At 37.3% G+C, this 19531-nt stretch overlaps 1 protein-coding gene across 2 annotated transcripts; it reads left to right on the forward strand.

Moving 5' to 3' along the window:
• The first annotated feature begins 6534 nt into the window (after nt 1-6534).
• On the forward strand, nt 6535-16868 carry socs6a (suppressor of cytokine signaling 6a). 2 transcript variants are annotated; one of them, XM_007554626.2, is made up of 4 exons: nt 6535-6620; nt 6733-6937; nt 7364-7426; nt 11407-16868. In XM_007554626.2, the coding sequence occupies exon 4, from the start codon at nt 11533-11535 to the stop codon at nt 13138-13140; it is 1608 nt and encodes a 535-aa protein (XP_007554688.1). In that variant the 5' UTR covers nt 6535-6620; nt 6733-6937; nt 7364-7426; nt 11407-11532; the 3' UTR covers nt 13141-16868. The 2 variants fall into 2 exon arrangements, with proteins under 2 accessions (XP_007554688.1, XP_007554689.1); XM_007554627.2 differs by having other exon boundaries at nt 6540-6937; nt 11407-11991; nt 12073-16868.
• The last annotated feature ends 2663 nt before the right edge of the window (nt 16869-19531 follow it).

Here is a 19531-nt window from a genome sequence, read left to right on the forward strand (position 1 = left end):
CATTTTCTAAAGTCAAATGAACTATTTCCAAGTTATTTCCAGTATACCATATTCAGTAGTATGCTGAATGATCAAAGTCACATGAGTTTTTTTCACACAGAAAAATCTTTGCCATCGTTTGGACCGAAGTGTGTACACTGAAATACACTTGCTGGACTTGTCTTGCTGACTTATAGACTTTACAGTATCTCTCCTTTTCCTGAGAATAACATACATGTCTTTTTTTTAATCATTTTGCAGTTTTACAATGAAGTCTAAGAGGTTATGGAGGACTGGCAATGGTTCTACCATGTAAGATGCATGGTGCAGGGAAGACCAGCAGCATGAAATGAAATAAATGTTTATTTATTTTTTTTATTTCAACATTGGTTCCAAAATGTTCAAGTACAACAACCTTCCTTTGGTCATATGCATAATGGGTTTCCTCAGCTCCTAACATAATGGTTGCCTCTAATGAGCATATGGCCTCCAGGCAAAGATTATATATGTAATAACTCAGAGAAAATTGTGGGTATGCTTTCATCAAGGACTAACAAAGAACTATGCTACTTTTGAGATTGTTTTTTTTTCTATCCTCATAATTTTTAAGTTTTTGATCCTGAGCTGTTTTCAGGGGAACTATTACTTATCCCTATCTTTGAATGAAGGAAAGTGATGGAAAGGATTAAAAAAATAATGCTGCAATCGCTTAAAGATGTAAAATTTCAGAATTATTTTCAGAAAACTGTTTTTTTTATGTAAAAGAAAAATAATAATTAAAAAAAAATCTCCAGGAGACAGATGCTAAAGGAGCAATATAAAAATCAGCAGAAATTAGTTTAGAAAAAAAAACCCTTCATTTTCTCTTCCCCCCTATGCTCAACCTTTGGGTCATACTGCTCTTGTCAAATAAAGATAAATACTTCTCAATTGTTAGTCTTAACTCTCTGCTATTAAAATGAGGAACACCAAGAAAAGAGCCATTACAGTCATAAAATGTTAGTCATTAATTTTTTTAAAATTTAATATTCAGTAATAATCCTAATTTTGGTAACAATTAATGATACTACTACTACTACTACTACTACTACTACTACTACTANTAATAATAATAATAATAATAATAATAATAATAATAATAATAATAATAAAACCCATCCATTTCTATTGGTTGTGTATAGTGTCCAGGAGAAGGCAATAATTTTGTAAAGTTGACGTGGGTTATTTTCAAAACAAATATGTCAGCATAATAAGAGTTAAGAATTTTCTTATGATATGTAAGCAATAGTTTCTGTGTTGGAGCAACAAAAAAAAAGAAGAAAGTTTTCGCTAACTACTAATAGCACTAATACTAAAGGTAAAGTTACTAACAAATAGAGCTTCTTAATCTTTGTTCTTTTTTTTGTAATATATTGACAAGCTACCTTCTGGGAATTATGTTAAAAAGTTTGCGCTTTAGCTTGGTGTACAGCGGCTAAGGCAGTTTCTGTATTAGAGTACAACAGTGTAGACTTGTGTCCAACTTTGACTAGTTTAGCAACAATACTGGTGGTATAGTCAAAGTTACTAGCTTGGCTGTTAGTTCTTTAATTCTCTGCCCTGCCTTCTGATGGACTGGCAACCTGTTTACAGTGCACACCGTCTGCCAGGCTCCTAAGAAGCTGCGTAAGTAGGTATAGACATCAAACAATATATGCTTTTTTTAAAGCGGGAGCACAAACCAGATGAAAGAATATATGTTATTAATTAGCTATAATTGAACAATTTTAATTCTTTAAGCCCAATTCAAAAACTTACTGAAATCTAACAATTCATTAAATGTTTTTTAACTTTTAAATATCATGATTTCTGTTCAAGAAATGGTGGTTAAAAATCTATGCACAGATAAAAGGTATGCACCTGCTAATATCAATTTTATTCATTTATTTTGTTGGTGTAAGAATATCTTCAAGGAGCTAAAATGTGATCATTATTGCAAAAGCCTTGTTACTATAAAATGTTTTTGGCCGTCCAGAATTTAACACTCTACATAGTAATAAAATCACATCTCCCAAATAGAATGATGTAAAAATGAAACGTGTATATTACGGCCAAACAAACTGTCTTTTCAACAACCAGTGTCATAAATAATAAAGCGCATCCCCATAGTCATTTTTACAAACTTCTGTTTTGAAAGAAAGCTGCATACTTGACATGCCTGCATTACCAGTCTTAACACTCTGCTAGGAGTGTTGAGGAAATGAAGATGGGTGTACATCCCCCAACAACAGCTCCACTCCAACAAACCTCCCACCAGCAAAGTAGTCGAGTCAAAGGCCTCAGCCACGCAGTAGCAAGCGCAGACATATTGTGCAAATAATTTATGGCTGATGCAGCGTTCATTTGAAATTAAGATGAAAACACTAGGAGCTTCCTCACATGGAGTGGTATCTCATTAAACGGTGTAGCCCAATCTTTGTGTACGCTGTTCATCTTGACTTGCTATTCAGAATATTCAGTCAATTTTTGGGTGAAACGGGCATTTTTAGGCCCTCATATGCTGTCATAAATCCCTTTTCAGACAAACAGTTTTATGTTTTTTTTTAAATAAAAAGTTTAAGCAGTCCAGATATTAGAAACTGTTTGATCTGTTTACCCTGTCATGATAAGAAAGGCTCGGTTATTCCCACAGCGGCATATTTACTTCCTTTTTTACGCTCCACTAACAAATATCAACCACACTAAAGTTTGTTTGTCAGGTCTAATTTGGCTTGTTCAAACACTGCATTCTGTACTTCTCAGTGTCCTTGGTTTTATATCTAATAGCTGCAGCCCCTCCTTCCTCACCCCCACTCGACAAGCCCACCCTTCCTGCGCCGACACATCAAGAGGAGGCAGCTTGATCAACCCTAATAGGGCCTGGTAATTAGAGTCTTTGCATGGAACCTGTCTGTGTGCAGCTACTAAGCAGGTTGGGGAAGGACTGCCATGCACTTGACAGCGTGGAAAAAACAATGTAATATGGACCAAATTAGCCAGGCAGCGGTAAACACATTCCACTTCTAAAACAATGGTGACACTAATTAGGGAACCAATGTTTCATTTCAGAGTTCAAGTTTTGCCGTTGTGTGAAACACTTGCAGGTCGTTAGAGAGCCATCTTGAGGTTTTGTGAATGCAAATTTAAAAGACCTTCCCGAATAAAGGCTGTGGGCTGCAGAGAAATAAGATTGCAAAATGAAATCTGGAAGATCACCAAGGAGCATTCAATAAGTTATAAAATAAAAAAATCAACACCACTTGATATCGCCTAAACCGACGTGCTTTTTGACATTTTTGCTTCTTCTGCGTGGACTCCACACTTCAGTTTACAAAAATAAAAAATAAAAAATCAACACATATTTGGAGTCATCATTGCATTGTGGATCTAGTATGATTCAGAAAGAAGAAGCTGTTTTTAGGGGTAGTTTGTTTCATAATTTGTTTTCACATAAAATTGTATTATTGCAAAAAATCACATTTTAAAACCAGTCTCTAAGAAGAAGAAGCCAGATGAATCCATGAAAAATGATCTTGAGACTTTCCTATCCTTTGGGGCAAATACTGAAATTTATACCCTTTCTTCTTCACAAAACAGCTCAATCTTGGATATTATCTGTGAATATACATTTTGAAGATGTTTTACAAAACTTCAACTGATTGATTTTGACGGATTGATATTCTATCTAAACAGTTAGTTGTAAGGGATATCGCAAGCTATGTATCACTTTCATTCAATTCAATTCAAATTAAATTCAAAAATATTTGATTAATCCTAGAGGGAAAACAAATGTAGAAGTCAATGTTACAGGGAATCTGAAGAAGCCTCTGACTGAAGACTCTTGTTGTAAAGTGTTCTCAGAAAGAGGATGCTCAGGGCTGTCTGTAATTGTCTTGATTTCCACAAACACATTCACAACACTGAGAGACCACTTACTGTTGGTCTGTCAGAGGGAATCAGAATAAAATATATTTGTATAAGATGATACCATATACTTTAGTATTAGACGGTAATTAATCTTTTATCTAATCTATAAACACTATGATAGAAAATAGAATACATTTATTTCATAAAAATATTTGAAACAAATTCATGTAACAAAGGTTCTAGATAACCCACATGAGGCCGACATACAGAACTGTCGATCACCACTAATAAATTTGTTTCCCTTCTTTGTAGGCAAGTGATGAAAACCCTGTCTTAGTTTGTATCCATTAACGGTCTGATTTGAGAGGATTCAGAACATAGAGAGGTCTCAGTTTCAGCGGATAAACACTTGTTGAGGCTTAAATTATTTTTTTGGGAAGCTTTCATCCCGTACTTCTGTCTCCACTCCGTGCTGTGCTTGTGTTTGTCTTTGTACGGAGCTCCCCTGGTGACATCAGTGGGAAAAACACTATGACACGGGAATTGAGTTATCAAGCTGTGGCCAAAACATCACAACTGATTGGCAGACACTTTTAAGATGAAATCAAGTCATCATGAAGAGCAGCTTGCTCAATGTCTGGACGTTGTTTGCGTTTCAAGCTGTGTATTTTAGACAGACAAATCAAGTTTCTTCAGCTAATGATGATACTGTGCTTAACCGCATGGGGTTGGTCGACTTCACTGGGATTCATTCCAAGATTAAAATAAAATTTGATCGAATCAAGTTTATCCATGCTTTATGAATGACAATAGACATATAGGGCAGAGCGCTTGCCTCCTTTGGTTTCTCAACAAGGAACACAATAAAGTGGAGGATTTATTCCACAAGTTTCAAATAATCACAGTGTAAATGGAAAATAGATGTTCTCACGGTTGTGCATATTAAGTCTTCCAACAGTCACAATGCTGTAAGTCATCATTTGATCATTTGTCTTTTGCTTCCATGAAGCAAGCCTTTCCTAAAATATATTTTAATTATCTTGTGCAAAATATCTTCTGTTTTTTTTTTTTGGGACAATTGTAAATGTTAGTTTTTAGAAGACAAATGCATTTGTAAATCGTTTAGATCTTTTAGGCTCTAAAACTCAAATTATCAACCAATGCTGCATGAGCAACTAAAGCAAATAAAGCAAATAAAATAACTGGTGTGAAATGTTATTTATTTTCATTGTAGTCTTTAAAATATTGGAATTTCCAAATAACTTTATATTTTCTGTTTGGACTGATCATATCATTGTAAAATATTGAATCAGATGTTATTATCAGCTACTCAATAATTAAGTGACCATTTTTTGCAGAATAATGTTTTACTCTTACTTGAGTATTGTCTTTGATGGCTACTTTTTTTTTTAACCATTTTACCGTTTTCCTTTATTTTAGTGAAGATATGGTGAAATAGTGCTAGTTTTACTTGTTAAAGTCTGGTAAGTACTATAAACTAAATGGGTTTACATCAGTGTTTAAGAAAGTCATAAATGGATGTGACAATGATACATTGCAGAGACTTTTTGTGTTTGTAGGAAATTCCATATACTTGAAGAGGTTTCATCTCTCATTTAAAACCCTACTAATTTCAAAACATATCTTGAGGTATTAATATATGATATATGATGCAGTCAGAACAAACAATAGGGCTATTCAGGTTGCATACGTGGCTGCCAAAATCCCATGACTCACCGGGTTTTACAATGCATTTGATTCAGTTTTTGGCTTATTGTCACTTAATGACCCAAACATGTCACCTAATGATGTCAAGTGAATTGTTTCCATCATGTCTCAAGGTCTGATTGAGTCGACTGGGAATATTAATGAAGGCTGCACTGTAGGTGTTAGAAAGATGAACCCATAAGTCACATCTGTTTATTGTTGTTTTTTTATGTTTAACATAGATAGCCTTATATCTTCAAAAAGAGTGTCCCTTGTACTTGAGATAAAAGTGAACCACTGGATATTGACCCAATGAGCTGGCTCTTCTGTACTGGATGGCTTGATTTGTGGTACTACCAAATCTACCTTCTGGTTCCTGCTCTAGAAGTGCTAAGTCATTGGAAGTTGAATAATTTAAATATCAATCATTCGTTTGGATGGGTTTCAAAATATGTCAAAATAAAATCATTATTTCCAGGTATTTAACATGGCAACCCTGTTTTAGTGAGTCAAATAGGGCTACAAGCACAAGGTAAGTCCTTAAGAGATTTTAGTTATAGGTTTAGCATAAAGCGGATTGCTGGCCCTCAAATGTTTTTATATTTAGTACCACATAAGTAAATATTGTTTCATACTTTCACACAAAAAGTGACTTTAAACTGACTAGATTAGATTGTTAATTGATTTCGAGTGGTTAACTAGCCTGAGTATACTTATAATAATTTAAGGAGATATTACAGAAAACATTATTATTTGCAGCTGGTTGATGCTGATTGAAATCTTTTTTTAAATTTTCTTTTTACTGACACATCATGAATAGATAGGCCAAATAAGAATTTTATCTTGAACCCAACTAAATGAATACGAATCAAATTATTATTATTATTATTATGGGATTGATGTTTCCACTGCGCCTGCCTGCAGGATGTGGCGATTGCTGCCTTTTGATTCGCTGCATGTGTACACACACCGACTCAGCTCCCACAATTCAACAGGCAACAAAGGAAGAAAGGAAGAGGCCGTGAGCTATAAAGAGTTAGCTGACCTAGGTTAAAAGATGTACCATTAATTATGCCGTTGTTAGCCGCCAATAGTACCCGTGTGTAAAGAAAATTACAAAGTCAGGCCATGTTTGTGTTTTTGTGCTTTATTTTTCCACAGAAGTGAACTAAAGGGACGGTGGCGGTGATGTTTTCGACATAAAACGCTAACAAAGCTAACTGACTTAGGTAGTAAGGTAGCAGTAGCTACGCTAACGTTAGCCAACAATCGCCTAGGAGCATATCTTTTGCCAATGAGTTTTCACTGACATATAACTAAACATTAATACACTGCTTGCGACAAAAATAAAGCTGGGAGAGACAAGGTAAGGAACAGTGTTGTATTCTTCCTTAGACAAGTTTAAACGTATACTTTTCACAGGTCTGCTAACAGCAGTTTCGTGTTGGCTTCCACGCAGTCTTAACATTTATGACATAATGGGCGTCTCTGTTGGATATTTTTAGGAGAAATGTGATATCTTTATATTAAAAAGCGACAGAACGGATTCGGAGTATTCACACTTAAAGCATAAAAGTAGAATGCTAACACGTAGCTAACCTCCAAGCATGCTCTTGTGTCCGTAGGCCTTTCCAGGTCAGGGCATACCTGGCTAATTTTAGTGTTTAGCACAAGGCGTTCATGACTTTTGCATATCTTTAGGTGTTGTGTTTTTTTTTTTCATAGTGCCTTTTATTTGTGAATTTTATCGGCAGACCTTTGCATATCAACTTGCTTTTGCTCATTTCAACAGTAAATGAAAGGTGGTGGAAGTGGAATTTGACCCAACTGACTCATCATTTTCCTGCAGATAATGGTGAGTAATCAGATTGCAGCTTGATTATCTTGATCATCAAAAAGCTCTGTTTGAGAGCTTTACGTGGTCCTGATTTACGAAAACAATTCTGAATGTTGAAAAAACATACAGGGATTCCCCCACTGTATTATAAGCCTGGCAGCCCGCCATGCTTTACTAGCTCTGCCACCAGGCTAAGCATTGCTTGTTTATGTTTCTAGGAAAATAATAATAATAATAATAATAATAATAAAAAATCAAACCGCTTTTTTTTTTAAAGCCAGGCTGCAAGCGTCTCTGTTGCTCTTAGCATTTCACTAGCAGAGCAGATTTATTCCTAAAGGATAGCTTTATAATAGATAGGTTTACAGTTTATGAATTTGAAGCCGACAGTGCGCGGACTAATCACACAGCTGGCGCCTCTGCGCTTTGCCTCGCGCGCTGCTGCTGTTTTACCTCAGCGGGATTGCACACGCCTCCTTTCACTCAAACTGGACACAGGCTGACGTGTATGGATATTTACATCAACTTACTGTGAGGAATTATGATCCTTTGGAGAACTCTAGATAAGAGTTTAACCCCTGCCGCGTTAGCTCTGGTTACGCAGCTCTACATGAACCGCAGGAATAACTTGTAGTCGCTCTTTCAGTGGTGCTTTGAGCGAGCGGTGAGAATGATGTATATTTGTGAACAAAACATTATGCAGCATTTATATCTCAACACGCTGCCCAGCGTTTGGCTTTGTCTTCCCTGTGAAGTTTATGTCTATGTTCCCGGTTGGCCAGTGCGTTAGTGGTTAACGACCCAGTGCTAATCACTCATCGTGCAGGTTTAACCCGGTGAGGAGCTTTCGCGCTCTCCTCGCAGTCAAACATCACGCTGATTTTATATTATAATATTATTATTACTAGTATTATTTTTACGGTTACACTAAGCACCAAACCATATCAAATGCTTTGTCCACTTAGTCAGAGTTAATGTGCGTGGCCACCGGACATCTGAAAAACTCGTCCAGAAACTCGACCAACCAAAATAGTTTCTGTGTCCCTTTGTTAAAAACTCAAGAGACACAAAATGAAAGAGCTACTAAAGCCACATTAGCAGCATTGAATTAAATCTCCCGTTTGTTACGCATCTCTCCGCAGTACAGCGGATTTAACTCATCATACAGGGCTAGAGTTCTTTTTGGAACTATAGATGAACAAATTATAATATTTTATTGCTGAATCCAGGTGATCTGATTTGGAAAGTGAAACATGATGATTGGCATTTATTTTAATGTTTAAGCAAGACTACGTTGTTTTTATATTCATGTCCAAACAAACTAATCCTATCCATGAACACAAAAGTAGGACAATCCAAGCATATAGATTGATTCAAATGAAGTTACACACATTCTGCAACTACATGGAATGTGTGTTTGCATTTCCTTTTAAATCCTGTAAAGCACTTGGTATTGCCTTGTTGCTGAAAATGTGCTATATACCTTTACCATTCCAGTTGAATCCTTAACTTAATACAGTGCAATGCTGTTAAATTTATTAGGTCAATTAGTAAAACAATTTTATAAGTAAAGTCAGCTTATTGCATTAACATACCTAATCATTTGAAGAGTATTCAGTAAAAGGAAATGTTTTACTCATCTCCCATATACATTTTTACATGTTTAAAGCATGGGGAGGGGTTGGTTTTGTAAAATTAAGTTTTCGAGCTCTATGCAATTGTATTACTTCAACAAAAACATACCTGGAGTGTTTGCTTTGATTCTTTCATGCTTGTTTGTGGAGTCCTTGAATATCCTGTGGCAGCCATTTTGGGGTGTCTAAAAGTTGCTCTCACAAAGTGGCGCCTGTTTACGCAAAGCTCCCTCTCTGAACTGCGGGTCCCAGCCAGGACTCAGCTTCACAGAGCAAAACTACCAACGGTTTCACCACTCAGTTCCTCCAGACTAGCGACAGCAGCAATTAGCAAACACCTGGTGCGGGTCTGTTGAGCTTACCAACAACTTCTCAGTTAAATGCTCCTAAAAACGGCTGTAAACGGCATCATAAAGGAGCATTGTTCTGATGACTTGCTGAGTGTTGAAAAGAGTAGGTCAATATCAAGGCATCACATTTCTTTGAAGTCATGTTCGACATATCGACATATCCAGCATTTTTATAACAACTGAACGTAACATAGTTACTAATTGTGGTGAAGTTGTTTTTATTTGTGGGGATTTCTGCCAATTCTTTGGGCAAAAATGCCACAGTAAGATTTTTTTTCTTTAAACTCTCTGGCTTAATTTCTCAATCTAAGCTTCATCTAAGTTTTTCCATGAGTGTTCAGATAGGCAATGTGAGGGTTTTAGCAGCTCTTACCATAAATGCTTGTTTTGTGGCTTTGTGCATTTGCAGTTGGTTACAGTCTTCCCACTCCCTGTGGATAACCTGTTCTTTTCATCTTTAACTCTTTCATTAGTTGTTTGTATCTAGAGTTGACTTTTATGTGGTAGTGCAGGAAATGTGCCAAATATACTTTCAGAAAGGCTGAAGCATTTTGTGTACATAATTGGGCAATTTCTGTGGTTGTTTAAATCTTCTCTGACTAGACCCATAACATTTTCTGTCTCCTTATTTTAGCAAATGATAAATTGCTTGTGACCCCCACCTTTATTTTGCAGTTAAACTTTGATTTTAAGAAAAAAAAAAAAGTCCTGTTTTTATAGATTGATATCATGTTTTTAATAATGACAGAATGTCAATGCAGGCAGGGAAAAAAAAAATCAAAATCCTTGGATTACAGTCATTCATGCATCGATTGTCCCAATTTCCTTAATTTTGAATGATCAGTGATCGTCGATGCTTGCATGTGAAACCAATTTTGTTCACAAATCTTATCTACCTCTGCAAAGGTCTGAAAATCAGCTCTGTCGCCTCATTTTTTTTCAGTAAAAAATGAAAGTTTTCATAATTTAGTGGTTTGGGCAACAAGTACTGGGTTTTCTAGTTTGACAAGCGTGATTTACAGCTTCTATTGATTTGATTTTGAATCATTCCTTGCAGGAGGAATGATTGAAATAAACTTCATTTTTTAATATTATTCTCATTAATTTGAAATGTCTTTTTAAGAAAAGAAAGCAAGGGGGAAAAAATGATCATAAGTGTATTTAATGTAAAAAAATATAATTGTATTTTTAAGTGTTATCGCCACTGACACTTCTGACACTGTTATAGAAAGAGAATCTGAATTAGCCCAAATTAGAATCATCAGGTAAACCTTTTTTTAAGATCGGTGATCAGCCAGAAAACTGCAATCGGTGCACCCCTACTGAAAGCCTTTCAATATTTTAATAATTTCGATAATTAACTTTTGCCTTTGTATTTTGAGTTTTGTGTAAATCAACATTTTTTGACTTTCCTGTAACTTTGCTGGTGACACATCTGAATTTCCCCACTGAGGGACAATATTTGAAAATACCACGCAGTAAAGTTGTGTAATGTTAGAAAACCACACAGTGTGAGTAGAGTGAAATACCATATTTTTCTCCCTTTACTCTTTGTCATTATAATACCTACAATGTTGACTATTTATTATCTCACCTTATATAATTTATTTGTGATCCAACCTTCTTTTTTGAGAGGTCATCTGATCTGTGTTGCATCAAATCTAACTGCTTAATAGTGAATGTATACTTTACAATAACAGGTGGGGGAAAAAGTCTTTATCTTATTCAACTACATAGACTTTATTGCCAATAGTTTAACCATGATATGGATAGAAATATTCTAAAGCATTATTTCACTTGGTTTTGAAAGTAATCTTATCTTACGTAGCAAAGTATCTCTGGCACCTTAGGGAAATTATGCGAGTGCTCCAAATCTTGTTTTTTTTGTGAACTTTGAAATGATATTTCTGTTATTAATTATAAAAGGAAACGAAAAAATATGTAACCAGAAAATGTATTACTTTAGAATCTATTATTATCAAACCGACTAAGATGTGTCTTTTTCTGTCTTCAGGGATTTTTGGATCCACTGTATGGATGACTTGTTTCATGTGGCCTGATGGAAGGACATTGTGGATAGTGCTTTCATCAGGATATCAGGAGAGCCGTCCCATGCCCCCACATTGGAGGGCCTGTCAGAATGAAGAAGATAAGCCTTAAGACGATCCGCAAGTCCCTCAGCATAAAGGGCAAAGAGGAGGGTGACTTTGTCATGCTCCAGCAGCCTTCAGTGACAACAGAGTTTTCTAAGGAGGAATCACTTTTTGGAGGGTGCTACACCAAAGACCTTTCAGGGAGTGATCTTGGTTGTGAGGACGAGAAAGGAGGCCAAAATAAAAGTCGATCAAAGAGTGAGGGCCTAATGGGTTCGTTAAAGAGGAGGCTGTCTGCCAAACAAAAGGCAAAAGCAAAAGGTGGCTCTTCAGCTTTGTGTTCGACAGATGACGATGACAACTTTTCGTCGTCTTCTGTGCCCATCAGCAATGAAGTAAAAGCCCAGAGACCCCTCAGATCCGCATCCTTGCGGAGTCACCATTACAGCCCCTCGCCGTGGCCTCTGCGACCGGTCAACTCGGACGAAGCATGCATCAAGATGGAGGTAAAGGTTAAAGCCATGGTCCACTCTCCTTGTGCGAGTCCCAACTTAAATGGTGTTCATAAAGAATTTCGTAACTTCCAGATGGAAGGGCTCTTTCAGGATCAAGCAGAGTCCATAAAGTATCTCCAACAACCACAAAACGGTGAGCTGCATCTAAACATCGATGAAAATGATGTGCCTGTTGAGCTGGGGTTGACGCCCCAGGACTATATCCAGTACACAATGCCTTCAGATGATGGAATGTACCCAGAAGGGTCCCACTCCTTTTGCCTCGATGGTTCTACTCCCATGGAAGTAGTGACAGAGGCAGACAGCAGGTCCCTCCACACCGAGCAGGGACAGGAGGAGCATGAACTGGTTAATGGGATGCCTGCGGACCTCTTTATGGAAACCTCAGTTAATAGTATTCTTTTAGGTTCTGCTGGTATGGTGCTCCAAAGCTCTCGGGTGGAAGTCCCACCTCCCCTCAGCCCCCTTCTGCCACCCATGACAAGTAACGGACACATCCCTAGGACTTTTTCCAGCTTCAGCTCTACAGACAGCCAGGTAGCTGAGAGGGTAAGACACCACCTCAACTTTGACCCAAATTCAGCTCCTGGAGTCAGTCGAGTGTACGATTCAGTCCAGAGCAGCGGGCCGATGGTCGTGACCAGTCTGACCGAGGAGCTTAAGAAGCTCGCAAGGCAGGGCTGGTACTGGGGTCCGATCACACGGTGGGAGGCGGAGGAGAAGCTGATCAACTTGGCCGATGGTTCGTTCCTGGTCAGAGACAGCTCAGACGACAGGTACCTGCTCAGCCTGAGCTTCCGATCGCAGAGCAAAACCCTTCACACACGCATCGAACACTCCAACGGACGCTTCAGCTTCTACGAGCAGCCTGATGTCGAGGGTCACACATCAATCGTTGATTTAATTGAACACTCCATCAGAGACTCAGAAAACGGAGCCTTTTGTTATTCCAGGTCTCGCCTTCCAGGGTCTGCAACCTACCCTGTCAGACTAACCAACCCAGTATCTCGGTTTATGCAAGTGCGCTCCCTGCAGTATCTTTGCCGCTTTGTCATTAGGCAATACACAAGGATAGACCTCATCCAGAAACTGCCCTTACCCAACAAGATGAAAGATTACCTACAGGAGAAGCACTACTGAGGACACAGACAGGGCAGTGGTAGCAGTTTGCACTTTTGTGTTCAGTTAACATTTTTACACAAGGTTTACAGACAACCACAGTTTGAGACGACCGGTTCTGGTAGCTCCTGATTTATGTTTAAGTGACCCTGTCGTTGTCCATTCCACTCTTCTGTGAGGTTTTATTTTTCTGGTGTTCAGAAGGTTCTGCATCTAGTAATACTTACTCTATTGCAAAAATGTGGCTGAGGTGAAAAGCAAAGTAAGCTTAGTTGGAAACAATGAAGAGCAGACATTTGGCAGTTGTGATGGATGTATGCTGTCTGGCTGTGAACATAGAAGTTTCTTAATTATACGCAGTAAAGTTGAGCAAGTGGGGGAAAATAAAGTTCCTCTTTGAATTGAAAATGTGTTGCATTATCAACTGGATTGTACATTACAGATATGAATGTTTGCTACAATTGGTTTTTCATCTCTGCAGGCTGACTACTTTTGCACATCTTTTGCCTATCAGTTTTCTAGATGTTGAAATGTCTTTTTTTTTCTACTTTAGGCATGATCAAATTGCAACTTAGGATTTTGGATAGTGAAACTTTGCATTCAGAATAACGATGTTAAAGTCTGATGTACAAACATAGATATTAAATGACTATGTGTTTGTCAAAAATTCTTAGGCTAACTAAAGTACTAAGCCAAGGACAAACTGTGTAAAGCTGAACAGCAAAAGATGTCCAGATTTTGTCAGCCACTAGGATGTTTTCAATAGCTGGGGCTGAGAATTAGCTTTAAAATTGTAAGGCTGCATTTTGTCATTATGCATTTTTCAAGCCTAATGGTACTTCTAATGCTGGATGCAGGTGCTTTTTTTTTTTTTTAGAAATGGCATCAACTAAATGTATGGACTAAAAAGAAAATGTAACATTAAAATGACAATTGTGCATTTGAAATCTTGCAAAATCTCCACTGCAGGTTTATGTTTTTTCACTAATGTTTGTGTTGTCTGCTTGTAGTAAAGGCTTTAAGATGGTCAGACTACATGGGAGAAGGTGTTGAACAGGGAGAAAACAATTTGGTATCAGAGGTTATTCAATGCACAACTGCATTTGCCTTGGGGAGTCTGAAAACCTTGCCCACGTTCATTCTGCAACTTAAAGACATGTGAAATCTCGACTAAGTTACCTTTAGAGATGCACCGAGAATAATCAATTTCCAATTGGTGGTTTTTCGAAAGCTTTTGTCCGCTGATTATGTCTAAGTACTAAAATAGAGGAAAAAGTAAGAACAGCTAGAAGAGCTTTCAAACACTTCCTCCCACCCTCCTAGCTTTCCTGCCATGAGGGGTAATAAGTATTTTTTTCAGTAAAAGAGGTGATACCACATTGTGTTTGTGACAGAGTGAATCATCTTTGTACAACAGGGTTTTACTAATAATTTTAAAACGGTATTACTGAGTTGAAGTTTAAATTGCCTTTAGCCTGTTAGTAGAAATGAGCACAGGTAGCATAACAGTCTGGATCAAGACAATGCAAGATCTTCAGAGTTCTGAAAGGTTGCCATGATTTATAGATTCAACAAGTTCCATGACAGATGGAAGCGAAAAAAAAAAAAAAAGTTAAAGCAGTTTTGCTTTTATCTTGCTCTCCATGATTTTTAGTGAACATGGTTCGACATGTTCTGCAACTGACTGTTTCCTGCTAATCAACCAGTAGCATCTCTGTGCTTCCTGTTGCTTCTTTTTGAACACCTTCTTCCATCAGCAATGACTTCCACACCGATCACTGTGGTTAACACCATCTGGTTACGCTTGGGTATATTTCAGCTGATCAGAAAAATCTAAATTTGCGTTTCTGGCCATTTAGTTTCCAGAACCAGAATATCGGGGGATTTGCTGACTTCTCGGTGCATCTCTAATCTATTTGTAGTACTAGTGGTAACATTATGCTGGAAAGAAGACGTGGACCTAGGAAAGATGTTGCAGGCCTTTGGGAAATACAGATTTGGGAAACATTGGTCAAGGAGTCTTCTCCACCTCGGAAGGGATGTCAGGGTCTTGGCATGTGATAAAAGTTAAATCAAACCTGTATGCCAACGTTGGTGTTCTAAAATGAAGAGTTTTATTTATTTATTTTTTTTTGCTGTTTTTCATATTGTCTCGAGTCTGTCCTTTCAGAGGTGCACTACCACAAGTTGTCCTGAGCTGATGGCGTCAGAATAAAGGGAAGAGCACACAGTATGCTACGCAAGTGCTTTATTTAGATAATTGACAGGGAATTGTCTCCTCACAATATGAATGGTCATCTTTTTTTAACATCAGTGTCCTTAAAAGTATTGCGAAATGGTCTTTGGCAACTTTGGTAGGTCTTTAGGGTGTAGTTTTAGTTGTAGTTAGCTGGAGACATTGTCTGAGGAAGCACAGTGGAAACTAGATAGGATCTTTGAACGGTGTTTGCATGTTTAAACACTTAGTTTTAAAGCTTTGAGTTGTACAGGAATGAAGGATTTAAGATGTGTTTCGGCTGTATAGAGATGTTTTTTTTTTTGTTTGTTTTTTTTTTTTTTTTTAATGTCACAAACTGGCTGGACGTTTTTTTTTTTTTTTGGTTTGTTTTTTTTATATACAAGAAATGTATTTTTCTTTTAACTGTTTGAGTTGTTTTTATTGTCGTTTGAGACATTTGCCATCTGGGGGATGGGGCCGTACAAAAGGAATGTACGCTTGTTTGAGGTATCCTGTTATCTGCCTGCAGACCCGTTTCTGAAAGCATGGGGAACATAAGGACTACAATGACACATAATTTGCACTTGAACATTCATTGAACCTCTCTTTGCCTCAAGTTTTCCCTCAGATGGTGATTTATAAAGAAAAGTCACAGATTTGTCATGATGTATTCATATAACTGTAAGAGTAAAATTTTTTATTTTTTTTTTCCTTTGGGGGGTGGGGGGGTCACATCTGTGTGATTTAAGGGGGGTCACATGCCAGCATAATTTCAAAGCTATTCCTAATTGGCTGTTAAGATATGGGATCATAGCAAGAATGTGGATGTAAATTTCTTTTTACCCTTTTGTGTATGTGAGGATGTTTTTCAGTCAAAATGTGAAGACAAAATGTTAGTCTCTTTTTCTTATACAGTGTTTAATCCATCTTAATTATAATTCCATTTTAATTTTGAAATAATCATTTGATTTCGACACGCAAATCCTTTTCAGACGGTATGCTTGTGCATTAAAGCCTTCATTGTTCGATTCCAGAGGTTGACGCTTGTTCAGACTGCTGATTTGAATTAGTAACAGCTGTTAAGCACTTAACATACTCCAGTTTCTTTCTCTCTCTCTCTCTCTGTCTCTCTCTCTCTCCTTTGTGCATCTCAGTCATTGAAGGTAATTGTTTACGACAACATGTTTGTACAAAACCTTCCACTTTCTTTTCCTCACATTAACATCTTGGTACAATTTTGATAATTCCTTTAATGTGTTCTACACATTCGTGCTGCTTTGGGATATTATTGCCTTTCTTGTATTTAACAATGGTGGAACTAGAATGTTGCCACTCTAGATGTATGTACACGTAATGACTCGGTTGTCATCTTGGGAGAGCAAAGCAAAACTTGCAATTTGTTAATGACTGTAGTCGGTTAAAAGAGAATTAGTATTAATTAGTAGAGCCTCTGTAGAATTACCAGTTCACTCCAGTTTACATTGGTTGTCAACTTTCCAAAGTAGATAGTCTTTTTGTATTTTCTTTTGGAGAAAAAAAAAAATCAATGATTTATTGCACATTTTGGATACAGTTAAAGAGTTTTTTGTATCTGCCGATTATAAATTATAAATAAAAACTATATTCTAAAAAAAAAGGAGGAATTGTGTGTAGTCTTAATAAAATTATTATTTACATGTATACATCAATAACTGTCAAAAATCATGCATACTCATGTTTTTTTTTCTAACAGAAACAATTGAATTACTGCGATAACTATTCTGTTTTGAATTAAAAAAAATAAATCTAAGTATTGTTTTTTTTCTATCTAGTTAACTGAAAGTTTAGTGGAGGGGAGAAAAAGTATGATGGAAACAACACAGATATGAGAGATTTGTGACGTAAACCTCATTGAAGAGTTCGGCTAAGATTTTCAAGGTTTTGTCACAATCATTGTGTTTCGCCACTCCTGAAGCAGCGATGACATCAGAAGCGTCCATACCGGGCAAATCAGAAACGGGAACGGACAAACGGCCAGTGGTCCAAGAATTCATCTTTTCAAAGAAAGTGGAATTCTGCATTTCAGTAAGACAAGTTCCCAGAGTCCAGAGGAAAAGTGAAGACAAAATGAAAAGTCCCCGAGGAAGCTGGTGTTTCCCGGTGTTGACCCACTGCATTTTATGAAGTCCAAAAATCAGTGCTGTGGTTTACCAGGGAACTTTTACAACTTTCATCTGCTGACAAACTCTTTTATGATTATGATCTTCTATTAGCAGAAAAATTGGCATCTGGCTACACTGCCAAAAGCACCAATACCTACTTTTAATGACCCTGGTGTTATTGTGCTTGAATGGCCAACAAATTCGCCTGAACAAAACCCCGCAGAGTGTCAAGTATCGTCAAAAGCAAAATGCGACACGCCAGACTCAGCAATTTAGACGAGCCGAACGCTGCTTTAAAAGAACCCTGCCTTCCCTAAAGCCTCAGAGTGAATGTACTCTGCATTAAATGGATACTTTTCAGCAAGCTGACGTTTCTATATTAAAATCCTTTTTGTTGACCTTATGTAATACCATTTCTGAGAAACATGAGTTTTTTTATTAGCTGTAGACATAATTAACTGAAAGAAATGCTTAAAATATACATTATGTGTGTGATCAACATTAACAATGTTGATCACACACTGAATCTCTAAAAGCTTCAGTTTTTCACTTGAACGACTGAAACACCCTTTTTGACAATATGCTAATTTTATTGAGATCCAACTGCAATTTTACATTCACAGGAGAGTCTAGAGACGGTTTGCATCAGAGCAAAGCTTGGATGCAGCAACACCCGTTAGGAGCCGAGTCATGCCTGCAGCTGTGTTAACAGGTGATATTATGGAGGTCTGAACGAGTCTATCCGCAGCAAGTACAAATTGGCAGCTAAACCTTGAGCTCTGGCTGTGTAAGTTACAGAGGCAATCTGGGTGCTCTTGAAATACATCAGAGTGGAGCCGACGCAGGGCAAAAACGAGCCGCAGTGTTGCCACGCTTTTCTTTAACTTGCCTGTTGAAAGTGTGAGATCTTCGGAGAAACGGTGGAGAAGGTTTGTGAGCGTGGTGTCAGGATTGGACTTTGGTTCACTGAAATGTGCTTTGCATGCTGATGAGGAGGTAGACTTTGTTAACTTCTTTGTCTGACAGGCCTCTCCAGGCATCTGAGGTGAAGATGCATAACTGTTTACTCTCTCTGCCCGGTTCAGTATGATTTATTCATGGCACGCACTGGTGGTTGCATGTCATATTGAGATGCCTTCATCATCACAAAAGGACTCCTCTCTGTTTTTGCTGTTTACTTTTTTTTTTTTTCTAATTTGCAACTTTTCAAACTCTTATTTTTTTCTTTTTTTTTTTTTTACCGTGCTCTCAGTTTAACTGGGAAGGGTTTGCTTTCAAAGAGATGAACTTGACATGAGGTGACACGCCATCTTTTCAGTGTTGAATTTTGTCTAGATAATGTGATGTTTGTCCTTCTAACCTTGCTGCTTCTTCCACTTAATGTTGCCTCCCTTCAGTGCTTCGCTTCTGTGTGGCTGTTTGGAGGACACGTTGTCGCTACGTGTGTTTCTGAGTGAAATATCGAAACGGCAGAAGAAAAATGTCAGCGATTAACACTTATTGAGGCTTGTTAAATAGATAGTACATCTCGTTTAAATTCTAAGGCTTTACATACAGGGACAAATTAAAATTCCCCCAGCAATGTGATAGCCTGAATCCATTTTACCAAATGCAAATAATTAGTTATTACTTATACTCTGGCTTAGAGTGAATGCTGTAATATTAAAAATGAGCCAGAGAGTGGATGGCCCCTGCAGGATTTTGGAGAGCACAACTGCAATTAACAAAGCTTTTTTTTTTTTTTTTTTATAGACCCGTGTGCACTGATTGGCTCAAGTACAGTTAAAGAGTTTATTAAAAGGTAAAACAAAGGAAAATGTACTTGTAGGGTTTTTTGTTGTTGTTGTTGTTGTTGCTTGTTATGTTGCACCAGCTGACCTAATCCATCATTCATTAAGAACATAAATGACAGTAATAAAAAAAAGAGCATGTTAGCCAGAATTTTAAGGGGGTGCAGTAAAGGGGGCTTTTTATTACACTTTAATTTGAATTATTATGCGTGATACATAAAGTAAATCTACGACTACATATATATATATATATATATATATAT

This window comes from Poecilia formosa, unplaced genomic scaffold (genome assembly GCF_000485575.1).
Source record: "Poecilia formosa unplaced genomic scaffold, Poecilia_formosa-5.1.2 Scaffold64, whole genome shotgun sequence".
Lineage (NCBI taxonomy): Eukaryota > Metazoa > Chordata > Actinopteri > Cyprinodontiformes > Poeciliidae > Poecilia > Poecilia formosa.